General features: G+C 47.2%; 1 protein-coding gene across 2 annotated transcripts in view; it reads left to right on the top strand.

The window, feature by feature from the left end:
• The window catches only part of Mark1 (microtubule affinity regulating kinase 1), a 118143-nt gene that overhangs the window by 95780 nt on the left and 10226 nt on the right, over positions 1 to 12137 (top strand). For both annotated transcript variants that reach the window (XM_052737928.1, XM_052737927.1), the window contains exons 11-15: positions 887 to 999; positions 3266 to 3419; positions 3734 to 3927; positions 9101 to 9201; positions 10658 to 10822. In XM_052737928.1, coding sequence (XP_052593888.1) covers positions 887 to 999; positions 3266 to 3419; positions 3734 to 3927; positions 9101 to 9201; positions 10658 to 10822 — 727 coding nt within the window. The remainder of the gene's footprint in view (positions 1 to 886; positions 1000 to 3265; positions 3420 to 3733; positions 3928 to 9100; positions 9202 to 10657; positions 10823 to 12137) is intronic.

Below are 12137 nucleotides of genomic sequence, written 5' to 3'. Positions count from 1 at the left end.
GGCAACCATAACAAGAATTAAAATAAATTAGACAAACATATTTTTTTCTTTCTGCACTCCCTGACTGGAAGATTGCCCACTCTAACTTAGCGCTGAGCAGACTGAAGTGTAGCACAGTCCAAGACACTGACGTCTAAGCTGTGGGCACATTGCCTCTCCCTTTCTGCTCTCCACCCTCCCTGACCCCAGTCCTCGTTCAGAACTTGATGGAAACATTGTGGAAGTCAGGCCTTAATAGAAGAACTCTGAGCTGCAGATGAGAAAGGAAGCAGAGGTCTTGAATTGAACTAGTCGCCTCTTCATAAATAGCTGAGAATGAGCTGAGAGAGACAGCAGAGACAGGAGAGTGGGGTCTGTGAGGCTCAGACAATGCAGACCTTGCCTGGACAAAGGAAGTCAGCTCAGAAATGCCCCAGGAAGTGAGAACTGAGTGAACATATTAGATCCATATTATAAATCATTCTGCACAGACAGAAAAATGAGAAATGGGGCTGAGAGATGGCTCACCAGTTAAGAGCACTGGCTCCTGTAGAAGAGCCAGGTTTAATTCCCTGCACCCAGATTGTGGCTTCCAACCATCTATAACTCCAGTCCCAGGTAAACTGATACCCTTTTCTGCCGTCCATTTATACCAGGCAGGCATGTAGTGCACATAGATACATGTAGGCAAAAACAATTAAAATAAATCTTAAAAATTATAAATGTGTAGTATCTGAATATATATTATCTGTAAGTTTATAATCCAAAAGATTTTGTAGTTAAAGCTCACTTTGAATGTTTGAAGGACTAGTTTTTCCTAACATTATTGGCAGATCTATATGTTTTGCTAAGCATTTACTAAATAGATATATTTTCAGAAAATTTTGTGGTTTTTTTTTTTTCCTAGACATTATGGTCACCATGGGTTTTGCACGAGATGAAATCAATGATGCCTTAGTAAGTCAGAAATACGATGAAGTTATGGCTACTTATATTCTTCTAGGAAGAAAACCACCTGAAGTAAGTGTTCTGTCTTTTTAAATTAATATAAATGAATTCTTGAGGTAAATGGATAAAGATATGTTAGTAAATGTATTCCTTCTCTGTGGAACCAAAACTAACACAAAGATCCTGACAGTCTAATTAGAGATCACAAATTAAGGTGCTAAACTGTAGACTGACCTCATTAGAACGAACAGGCCCACTGCCCTGCTCGGCCCCAGCAGCTCTGTCCACAGTCTTGATTTTGAGCATGTGTCCCCAGAGTTAGTTACATGGTGCACACTGTGGAGCCAAAGGCAGTGTGATTATGAGTGTACAGAAGTGACAGGGACCAAAACAAAGAGAAGCATGTGTGTCTGCAACTACGTCGATACCTAAGACCCCAGAAGAAGGTGCTTTGTGGTGCTGGCCTTGTGTCAAGTGACTCTTTGATGGCCAGCAGAGGTCCATGGCAAGGAGACAGAAGCAGGCAATAACTGTGTGCGAGTGGAGAGCCACACAAGTAAATGATCCTTTGGAAAAGCAGCTGTAGAGGGGTAAAGTGAAGTAGGAGCAGAGGCCAGAGCATTGAAAGTTGAAAACTAGACATCTATGGGAGGCATTCTGTTAAAAAGGCTGTAATTGTTCATAATTAAATACAACTATGAGCAAAATCATGCATTCCAACTGAAGTTTATTGAGCCTGCCTCTGTCAGAAACTTTGCTGACACCATGAGGGTAAAGCCAGGAAGTTCTGCAGTCCAGGAGCCTCAGCGTAGAGCTCAGCAGCCAGCAGCATTGTTCACTGTGGGGCATGCTGCAGATACTCGGGGAGTGTGGGAGAGCTGGCACCCGTAAGCTAGGGTGAAGTCCACCACGGTGCTCCATGTGGCATGTAGCACATAAAGCTAATGGCACTTGGTGGCCGTGGGAAGGTGGGAGGAGCCCTGATTTCCCACAGGTGCCTGCTGTGTAAGGTGGCTTGTCGGGAGGGCGCGTGGCTTTTCGGGAGGGTGGGTGTGCTGAGAAGCTTGCTCGGTGCAGGGCAACGGGAGGAGAGTCTTGTCGGGTGGCACTTGTAGTAAAGATGGGGTACAAAGATCTGGATTTGGAGCAAGGATTTGATTACGGTATGGGAGTTGTTATCAGAGGATTATAAGCATGTCCATGCTAGGAACTGTCACAAGTATTAACTCATCTGACCTCTCAGTGAGCCAACTGAGCAGGAAGAATAACTGTTGGGAGGAGACGGGTCTCCAAAGGGCACCCGCACCAGGGGCTGTGCACAGTATCAAGAGAGCTAAGTGGGAATGGCCCAAATAGTTATTTCTAGCCTCTTCTGACTGGTCCTATTTGGATTTCAAATGACCTCCAGGCACTTGAATTTTCTTATTAATTCAAGTACAAAGTCCAGGCATATATTAAATCAAATGTGAATTGAATTGGAAGTAAACCATTGAAGCTACTATGAAGGGAAAGAGTCAGGTTCACTGCCCTCCACCAGATCCACCAACTCTGCACCTCATTGTCTGTGCCTCAGTTTCTTAATCTGTGAAATACGGACACTAATGCTTCGCTCTTAAGGTTTAGTATGTTGACCCTCGACACACCTTAGAGTAGTTGCGGAAGGGTCACTGCTCCACAGCTCTGCTGCTGTAATCAGCAGCATTGCTACAGCTTGACACGAGCGTCCTGACTTCCCACTGCAGTGCCAGGAGTTGACCCAGAACCTTATCAACACGGCTTTCAAAGTGCAGAAAGAGGTTGTGTGTCACCCCAGCTCACCGTGGTCAGTGCTGAGGGAAGTCATCTCCTCATCAGAGTCAGTAAAACAGTTTAATTTTAGTTCATAATGTAGAACGTAGTTGTTTTAATAGTTCCCGTGTGTGTGTGTGTGTGTGTGTGTGTGTGTGTGTGTGTGTACGATTTTAGATGGTATCCTGTTTGAATTCCAGTGATGTCCTTGACCTTGGTTTTTCCATCTGGAAAGTACGGGTTAATGCATCACAGGTTTGTAGCAATGATTAAACAAAGTAACGAGTAAAACACCTAAGGATTGTGTCTGCTCTTTAGTTATCATGCAGTGCTTTGTGACTGTCACCTGCTGTTTTGACTAACGTGAGGAGTTGTGCACAATAGCAGATTACAAGTACTAGTGCAGCATTCTCATACCCAGTTCCCTCCCTCCTTCTTGCCAGTTTGAAGTATGTTTTTTAGTTTTGATTGCTTCTTACATAGCTTCAAATCAGTCTATTTATACAAACACTTTACCGTTTTAAAATTCGGACGATCTCTCTTCTCACAGTTTGAAGGTGGTGAGTCACTGTCCAGTGGAAACTTGTGTCAGCGATCCCGGCCAAGCAGTGACCTGAACAACAGCACTCTTCAGTCCCCTGCCCACTTGAAGGTCCAGCGGAGCATCTCAGCCAACCAGAAGCAGCGTCGCTTCAGTGACCATGGTGGGGGAGCAAGTCTAAGAATGAGAGACAGGCTAGCTCTGCCCCAGAGTGTGTGTGTGTGTGTGTGTGTGTGTGTGTGTGTGTGTGTGTGTGTGTGTGTGTGTGTTGCCCAACACACACTTCCAGCAGATGTGCATCATCAGATGATCAGTAGGAGCTCTTCTGTGGAGACCTGAACTGATTGTGTAGTCAGTTTCCTCTTCGTTAAGAGTGTGAAGCACGCCAACGCAGATACTGTAACGTAGAGAGAGGCCTTTGTTTGTGGGAAGCCGGCCAGTTGTTTCCAGCTAACGCTGCGGTCTTCTCCATTGCAGCGGGTCCCTCCATTCCCCCTGCTGTATCCTACACCAAGAGGCCCCAGGCCAACAGTGTGGAAAGCGAACAGAAGGAGGAGTGGGACAGAGACACAGCCCGGAGACTCGGCAGCACGATGGTGGGCTCAAAGAGCGAAGTGACAGCCAGCCCCCTGGTGGGTCCCGACAGGAAAAAGTCTTCGGCTGGCCCAAGTGTGAGTCAGAGCTCCTGTATCGCAACTTTGTTCTTATGTGTCACGAGGATTTTGTAAAATCTTTGTCTTTTTAAATGTTTCAAAATGAGTCATCATTTAAAGACCATGGAAAAGGACCCAAGCTTCTCACAAATATAGCTGAAGAAAGCGGTGCAGAGAATTCGTTGTTATTGTCATTATCATTGTTTTTATATGTCTCACTTGTTAGCCCAGGCTGACCTAGAACTCACGGCAACAGTAGTCCTCCCACCTCAGCCTCTTCAGTGTTGGGATCGTAGGCAAGAGGCCCTGGAAGCAGCTGAAATTCTTGAATCCATAGCTTCACTTCAGAGTGGACGTTAGACCCCTGCTGTTTGACCTGCTTTTGTGGTGTTTCTTTGGTGTTACATTGGTGCATTTAATCTTACATTTACAGGGGAACTGCTCTCTGAGGGCAGACTCACTAATAATTTGTCAACTTACCTCCCACAAAGTCTCTTAAAATGCCACACTCTAGAAATTACTTTGGGAGCTAGAAGAAAGACCACAGTACTATCCTGGAAGACAACAGGAAAGAACAGAGATAGAAAGAAAACAGAGATGGATGGTGAGAATAGGGTGGGTGACGTCCAGATAATAGTGTTTTAGTCAATGGGGGGAGTAGGGATTTGAAGGAATGATAAAAATTAAAAAGAGAAGACCCAGAATGACAGACAGATGCCAGAAGAAAATGTGCTCCTGGACGTGTTAAAGCAGACTGTGTAGACACACAGAAAGCAAGGTGAGAAATGTTTAGAGATTTCAGTGTGAGAGCTGATGACCAGAAAAAGAACAAAGTTAGATTGTCTTCAGACTGTCCATCAGTAGTGCAGATGCCTGAAGATGCAGTGGTGTTTGTAAACTTCCAGAGGGGTAGGAGAGAAGCATTTTAGGCCTAGAATTTTCTATCTGGCCAAACTGTTACTCAGATATAAAATACAATATTCTTAGGCATAAAATATGTCAGCTATTTGACTGTATAGTGACTGTTTAAAAACACTGTGCTACTTAAGAAAGTATTCTTACAGGAAGAGACAGAACATAACATGTGGCTGTAAAATATTAAGAGGGTCAAAAGTAATCAAATCACTTAGTAAGGGCCAGTTAGATGGCTCAGTGGGTAAGGGCACTTGTCACCATGTCTGACAAGCCTGAACTTCATCCAGGACCCCAGAGTGGGAAGAGAGAAAATTGTCCTCTGACTTCCACATGTACTTGCACAGACACACATGCACACACGTGCACACGTACGAAGACACACACTGAAAATCTGAACAATATCTGAGAAGTAAGGACAGGACAGAGTAGATCATCAACACAGGAGTAAGGACAGGATAGAGTAGATCATCAACACAGGAGTAAGGACAGGACAGAGTAGATCATCAACACAGGAGTAAGGACAGGGCAGAGTAGATCATCAACACAGGAGTAAGGACAGGTGACCCAACACCCTCCCCTGGCCTCCATGTGATACACTCACATACATGCAGGCAAAACACTCTTACACATAAAAGTAAAGAATGCTGGTATAGCTGCTTCCCCTCCTCTACCTGATCTGCTTGAAAAGGATAAAGACTCACTTTTTTTAGTATTTCCCTGTGAGCTGGAAGATGGTTTCAAAGGTCAGCACCCCGTGTAGTAGTAAAAACAAACTATTCCCCTGTCTTCTACCTCTCTCCACATTAGCCTGTCGTCCACTCGGATTTTACCTTCTTTGCATGGCCAGCTCAGCTTTGTCCCTTCCATGTCTGTCCTTATTCGATACTGCATTTTAATCCCATTGCTACAGACTGTGCAAGTCCTGTGTCCCCGGTGGGGTCTCCTGTGGAGGCTAGTCCACATCTCACCAGTGCCCGTGGCTGTGTCCTGTGTCCCCGGTCGAGTCTCCTGTGGAGGCTAGTCCACATCTCACCAGTGCCCATGGCTGTGTCCTGTGTCCCCGGTGGACTCTCCTGTGGAGGCTAGTCCACATCTCACCAGTGCCCATGGCTGTGTCCTGTGTCCCCGGTGGACTCTCCTGTGGAGGCTAGTCCACATCTCACCAGTGCCCATGGCTGTGTCCTGTGTCCCCGGTGGACTCTCCTGTGGAGGCTAGTCCACATCTCACCAGTGCCCATGGCTGTGTCCTGTGTCCCCGGTGGAGTCTCCTGTGGAGGCTAGTCCACATCTCACCAGTGCCCATGGCTGTGTCCTGTGTCCCCGGTCGAGTCTCCTGTGGAGGCTAGTCCACATCTCACCAGTGCCCATGGCTGTGTCCTGTGTCCCCGGTCGAGTCTCCTGTGGAGGCTAGTCCACATCTCACCAGTGCCCATGGCTGTGTCCTGTGTCCCCGGTGGAGTCTCCTGTGGAGGCTAGTCCACATCTCACCAGTGCCCATGGCTGTGTCCTGTGTCCCCGGTCGAGTCTCCTGTGGAGGCTAGTCCACATCTCACCAGTGCCCATGGCTGTGTCCTGTGTCCCCGGTCGAGTCTCCTGTGGAGGCTAGTCCACATCTCACCAGTGCCCATGGCTGTGTCCTGTGTCCCCGGTGGAGTCTCCTGTGGAGGCTAGTCCACATCTCACCAGTGCCCATGGCTGTGTCCTGTGTCCCCGGTGGAGTCTCCTGTGGAGGCTAGTCCACATCTCACCAGTGCCCATGGCTGTGTCCTGTGTCCCCGGTCGAGTCTCCTGTGGAGGCTAGTCCACATCTCACCAGTGCCCGTGGCTGTGTCCTGTGTCCCCGGTCGAGTCTCCTGTGGAGGCTAGTCCACATCTCACCAGTGCCCATGGCTGTGTCCTGTGTCCTCACTGGAGTCTCCTGTGGAGGCTAGTCCACATCTCACCAGTGCCCGTGGCTGTGTCCTGTGTCCTCACTGGAGTCTCCTGTGGAGGCTAGTCCACATCTCACCAGTGCCCATGGCTGTGTCCTGTGTCCTCACTGGAGTCTCCTGTGGAGGCTAGTCCACATCTCACCAGTGCCCATGGCTGTGTCCTGTGTCCTCACTGGAGTCTCCTGTGGAGGCTAGTCCACATCTCACCAGTGCCCGTGGCTGTGTCCTGTGTCCCCGGTGGGGTCTCCTGTGGAGGCTAGTCCACATCTCACCAGTGCCCGTGGCTGTGTCCTGTGTCCCCGGTGGAGTCTCCTGTGGAGGCTAGTCCACATCTCACCAGTGCCCATGGCTGTGTCCTGTGTCCCCGGTCGAGTCTCCTGTGGAGGCTAGTCCACATCTCACCAGTGCCCATGGCTGTGTCCTGTGTCCCCGGTGGAGTCTCCTGTGGAGGCTAGTCCACATCTCACCAGTGCCCATGGCTGTGTCCTGTGTCCCCGGTCGAGTCTCCTGTGGAGGCTAGTCCACATCTCACCAGTGCCCATGGCTGTGTCCTGTGTCCTCACTGGAGTCTCCTGTGGAGGCTAGTCCATATGAACGTAACAGCTGTTTCTTTCTTTCCATGGTAGTTAGGTCAGTACTGTATGTAGCAAGCTTTTTTGTTGGCCACCAGTTCACAAGTAACGACATGGAAATTTATTATTAATTATGAAAGCTTGGCCTTTAGCTTAGGCTTGTCCTCAACCAGCTCTTAACCCTTATATTAATCTACACTCTGCCACGCAGCGTTACCTTTCTTGGCACTGCCCATCCTGCTTCCTCCGTATCTGGCTGGCAACTCTGCCTTTCTTCTTCCCAGAGTCCTCTCTGTCCTCAGAAGTCCTGCCTGACCTCTTCCTGCCTAGCTGTTGACCATTCGTCTCTTTATCACACCAGTCACAGCAATACATCTTCACAGTGTGCACATATCCTACAGCAATTGTATTTTGTTTTCACACTGGTGCAGGGTCCTTCTAGATGGGAGCATGCAGATCTTTGTAAAAGCTGCATGGTTTTAATCAGTATCAATTGACACGTGTCATGATTTATTCAACCTTTCTTTTTGAATAGTATGAATCCTTCTACAATTCTGTTGTTCCTTTTTTTTAAGATTTATTATCTTTATTCGTGTGTGTGTGTGTGTGAGAGAGAGTGGGCGCTGCAGGTATGCAGATGCCCTCAGAGGCCAGAATAGGTCATTGGATTCCCGGGAGCTGGAGTTACAGGAAGTTGTGAGCTCCTGAGATGATGCTAGGAATCAGGCTCAGGTCCTCTGGCAGGGGACTGCCGAGATCTCTCTCCACATACTGAAAGATTTTAAAAGCTGCACTTGTACAAATTTGCTTATATGATTTTCCCCTTCTGCATCTGAATTTGAGGAAATACCTATTAACTTTCTAATGCTCATACTAAACAAATGTTAGATTAACTGTGTATTTTAAAGAATTGTAAAAGCTAGATTAGGTAGGACGATATTTTCACTGGAGCAAGGATGAAACAGTGAGTTTTATGTCTTTTGAGGTCATTCCTCCTGGGCTTGGGGTGCAGCCCCATGGTAAAGTGTTTGCTTAGCATGGGCAAGACCCGGGGTTGGATTCCCAGCACTGCAAACAGCAACAAAACGAAAACACAAAAGACAGAAAACCACCCCCGTCCATTCTATTACTGGTAACAGATAGTGTTTGACAGGCCTGATGGAGTAGGTGACAGTCAAGGGTCTTCTGAGTGGTCAGGAGAATAGCCTGTCTGTCTGTCTATCCCTTCCTTGCTACTCTTTCTCTTGTTTACATGTGGCCTGACTCCTAACTCAAACAGAGGGTTATGGGCAGTGTCTTAGATTGCACTGCTCTGCCCTCCATGAGCCCTCAGCAGGCATGCACTGACCTGGAACAGAGGTGAAATTCCCCAGTAGGTGCAGAAGACCACAGGCTTCTGGAGGGCGTGCCCTCTTCACTGCCCCGTTCATACTGCCCTGCTCGCTGCTCTGCCCTGCTCAACCAGCCACTTGCTGAGGAGTGAGTCCCGCTTTCCTATTGCTTCCCCGTGCTAGATGGTTGCTCCTGTGGAACTGTAAACTGAGACAATAGTTGGTGTGGTTTGGTGGCGTTTTTGTTTTTTGTTGTTTTGGTTTTCTTTTGCTTCGCTTTTTATTTCTAAAATCTAAATATGAGAAAGTATAAAAAGTGGATCTTGCTTATATGAGATTCTAATAAATTAAAATTATGCTGTGAAGTTTTTCTAATAATTAACAGTTTTAAATACTTATTTGATTTCACACTAATATAATTTTTTTATTTTTCTTCATAAAGAACAATGTATATTCTGGAGGAAGCATGGCGAGGAGGAATACGTACGTGTGTGAAAGGACCACAGACCGGTACACAGCACTGCAGAATGGAAGAGACAGCAGGTAAAGGGTCTCTGTCACTGCTGCAGATTAGCTTTGCTGAGATGTCTGTAGGGTGGGGGTCACAGGAAAGGAAATTCAGAGCCGTAAGACTACAATAGCCATCTCACTGGAGTTTTTCCCTTGGTACCAGGATGAAAGAGTGGAAGTGTGTTTAGGGAATAACTTCCAAGTTTCTGAACAAAATATGGAAGTAAATATTCCTCAGTTCCAAAGTGGCATGTACAATCCCAATCTGAGGAGACCGAGTCTTTCTCTCCACATGTACCCTGCCTCCATCATCCGTCTGTCCCTTACACTTCAACCAACTCATAGTATACCCTAATAATAAGGCTTCCTTCCCGTCCTCTAGAGAAGTGTGCCCACCTCAACTGAATGAAGAACCACAAACTCCTTACTGAGTTTTATTGTAGTTGGAAAAACTACTCATTGTAGCTCAAAGAGGATGAGGCACATGTACAGCAGGAAGTTTCTCGGTCCTGCCTGGGCCCACGGTCTGGACAAATCTCTCCTACCAGCAGTCCCATAGCTGCTTATAAAATAATTACTCAGAGGCATAACATTAATTACAAACTGTTTGATCTATGGCTCAGACTTCTTACTAGCTAGCTCTTACATCTTAAATTAACCCATTTCTACTAGTCTGTGTATCAACACATGTCTTGTGGATTTTCCTGTGTTGTATTACATCCAGCTTCCCCAGGTGACTCTCCACATCTCCTCCGACCCTGCCTTTCTCCTCCCTGTCTCTCTGCTTGGATCTCCCACCTGCCTCTAAGCTGCCTTGCCATAGGCCAAAGCAGCTTGTTTATTAAGCAGTGGTAGCAACACATATTCACAGCCTACAGAAAGGCCATCCCCCAGCACGCCTGCTGTGTGAAGTTCTGTTCTCAACTCCACCTATTTAGCAGGGGACAGGCCACCCTCACATCTCTTCCTTTTAGTTGTAGGCACACAAGGAAACTGTGGCCTCCTGAGGGGTGACATTCTTTAGGCTTGGTGGTTGGAAGTTGATTTCCAATTATTTACTGTGTCTCCTATACCAAAGCTAATCTGTGGCTCCTTATACCCATAGTGGCTAGCCTGTTCTTCATAGCATGAACTGATATAAGCTAAAAGGTGCTGTCTATAGAAATGGCGGTTTTCATATAGCTGTAAGTTCTCAGTGCTTAAATGATGCAGGAAGTTTCACAGCAACACATCACACAAAACTAATCTTAGAATAAGTGAAAAATGTCTCCGCAGTAATCATCTCTCTGTAGCTGTCACACATCCATACATAAGCCCTGCTTTCCCAGACACCGAACAAAAATCTAAGAGCTTTTCAGTGGACACACCTAAAATGGGGAGTAAGAATGTGTTCGTTTCTTTCAAGTGTTTCGGTCATGAAAGTGTCGATTGAGATTTAGGAAATCTCTTCCTTGGGTTTTAGTAACTGGACTTTTCCTTGTGTGTCAAGCCTTACAGAGATGTCTGCCAGCAGCATGTCCTCTGCAGGTTCCACAGCAGCTTCTGCTGGCCCCTCAGCACGGCCCCGCCACCAGAAGTCTATGTCGACCTCTGGCCACCCTATTAAAGTCACACTGCCAACCATTAAAGATGGCTCTGAAGCCTACCGGCCTGGGTGAGTCCTGCTTACTCTGCGTTCTCTGCAGTCACTGTCTCCTCAAGAGTGCTCGGAAAGGACACGGCGACAGGAAAGTGCTGATTGTGGTACACACCTGTTGTGTGCTTCAGCAAAGTGTTGATTGGGGTTCACACTTGTGTGCTTCAGCAAAGTGCTGATTGTGGTTCACACCTGTTGTGTGCTTCAGCAAAGTGCTGATTGGGGTTCACACTTGTGTGCTTCAGCAAAGTGTTGATTGTGGTTCACACCTGTTGTGTGCTTCAGCAAAGTGTTGATTGTGGTTCACACCTGTTGTGTGCTTCAGCAAAGGGTTGATTGTGGTTCACACTTATTGTGTGCTTCAGCGGTCATCTAAAACTACTTGAAATCGTTTTCAAGAAGAATGTTCTTTGTTTTGGTTTTTTGAGACAGAGTTTCTCTGTGTAGCTCTGGTTGTCCTGGAACTCACTCGGTAGCCCAGGCTGGCCTCGAACTCACAGAGATCCGCCTGCCTCTGCCTCCCGAGTGCTGGGATTGGAGGCATGTGCCACCGCTGCCCAGCTGAGAAGAATGTTCTTACAGGAGTGTAGTTTTAATCCATCCACAAAGCATTGCTGCTGGTGTGTCAGTCAAGTAAACTGAGTGCCTACCGCCAAGCCCAGTGACCTCGGTCTGTCCCTGGAATCCACACGGTGAAAGGAGAACCAGCTGGGAGTTGTCTTCTGACCTCCACACATGCACTGTGGCAGGAGCACACATGTGCACATGCACACAAATAAATTAAGCTTTAAAAAAAATGATCAGGAGGCTGGAGAGATGGCTCAGCGGTTAAGAGTACTGGCTGCTCTTCCAGAGGACCTGGGTTCAGTTCCTAGCACCCACATGGCAGCTCCCAACTATCTATAGCTCCATTTCCAGGTGATCCAACACCCTCACACAGACATATATGCAGACAAAACACTAATGCACATAATATAAAAATAAATGTAAAATTAAAAGATCAGGCAGTGGTGCGTACACCTTTAATCCCAACACTCGGGAGGCAAAGGCAGGCGGATCTCTGTGAGTTTGAGGCCAGCCTGGTCTGCAGAGTGAGTTGCAGCACAGCCAGGGTTACATGGGGGAGCGGGGAGAAAAATGAGACGCACAAAAAGCCAGATATGATGGCACACACATTTAATCCCAGCACTCAGGAGAAGTAGGTGGATCTTTGTGTGTTCGAGGCCAGCCTCGTCTATAAAGCAAGGTCCAGGACAGCCAGGGCTGTTACACAGAGAAACCCTATCTGGAAACCTGCCCCCCAAAGAAAAGACACATAAAAACGAACCCGGCT

Source organism: Peromyscus californicus, unplaced genomic scaffold (assembly GCF_007827085.1).
Source record: "Peromyscus californicus insignis strain IS unplaced genomic scaffold, ASM782708v3 Scaffold_14__1_contigs__length_90479793_seg_2, whole genome shotgun sequence".
Classification (NCBI taxonomy): Eukaryota; Metazoa; Chordata; class Mammalia; order Rodentia; family Cricetidae; genus Peromyscus; species Peromyscus californicus.
Note: the sequence above shows the minus strand (reverse complement) of the source record. Positions and strands in the feature narration are given on the sequence as shown.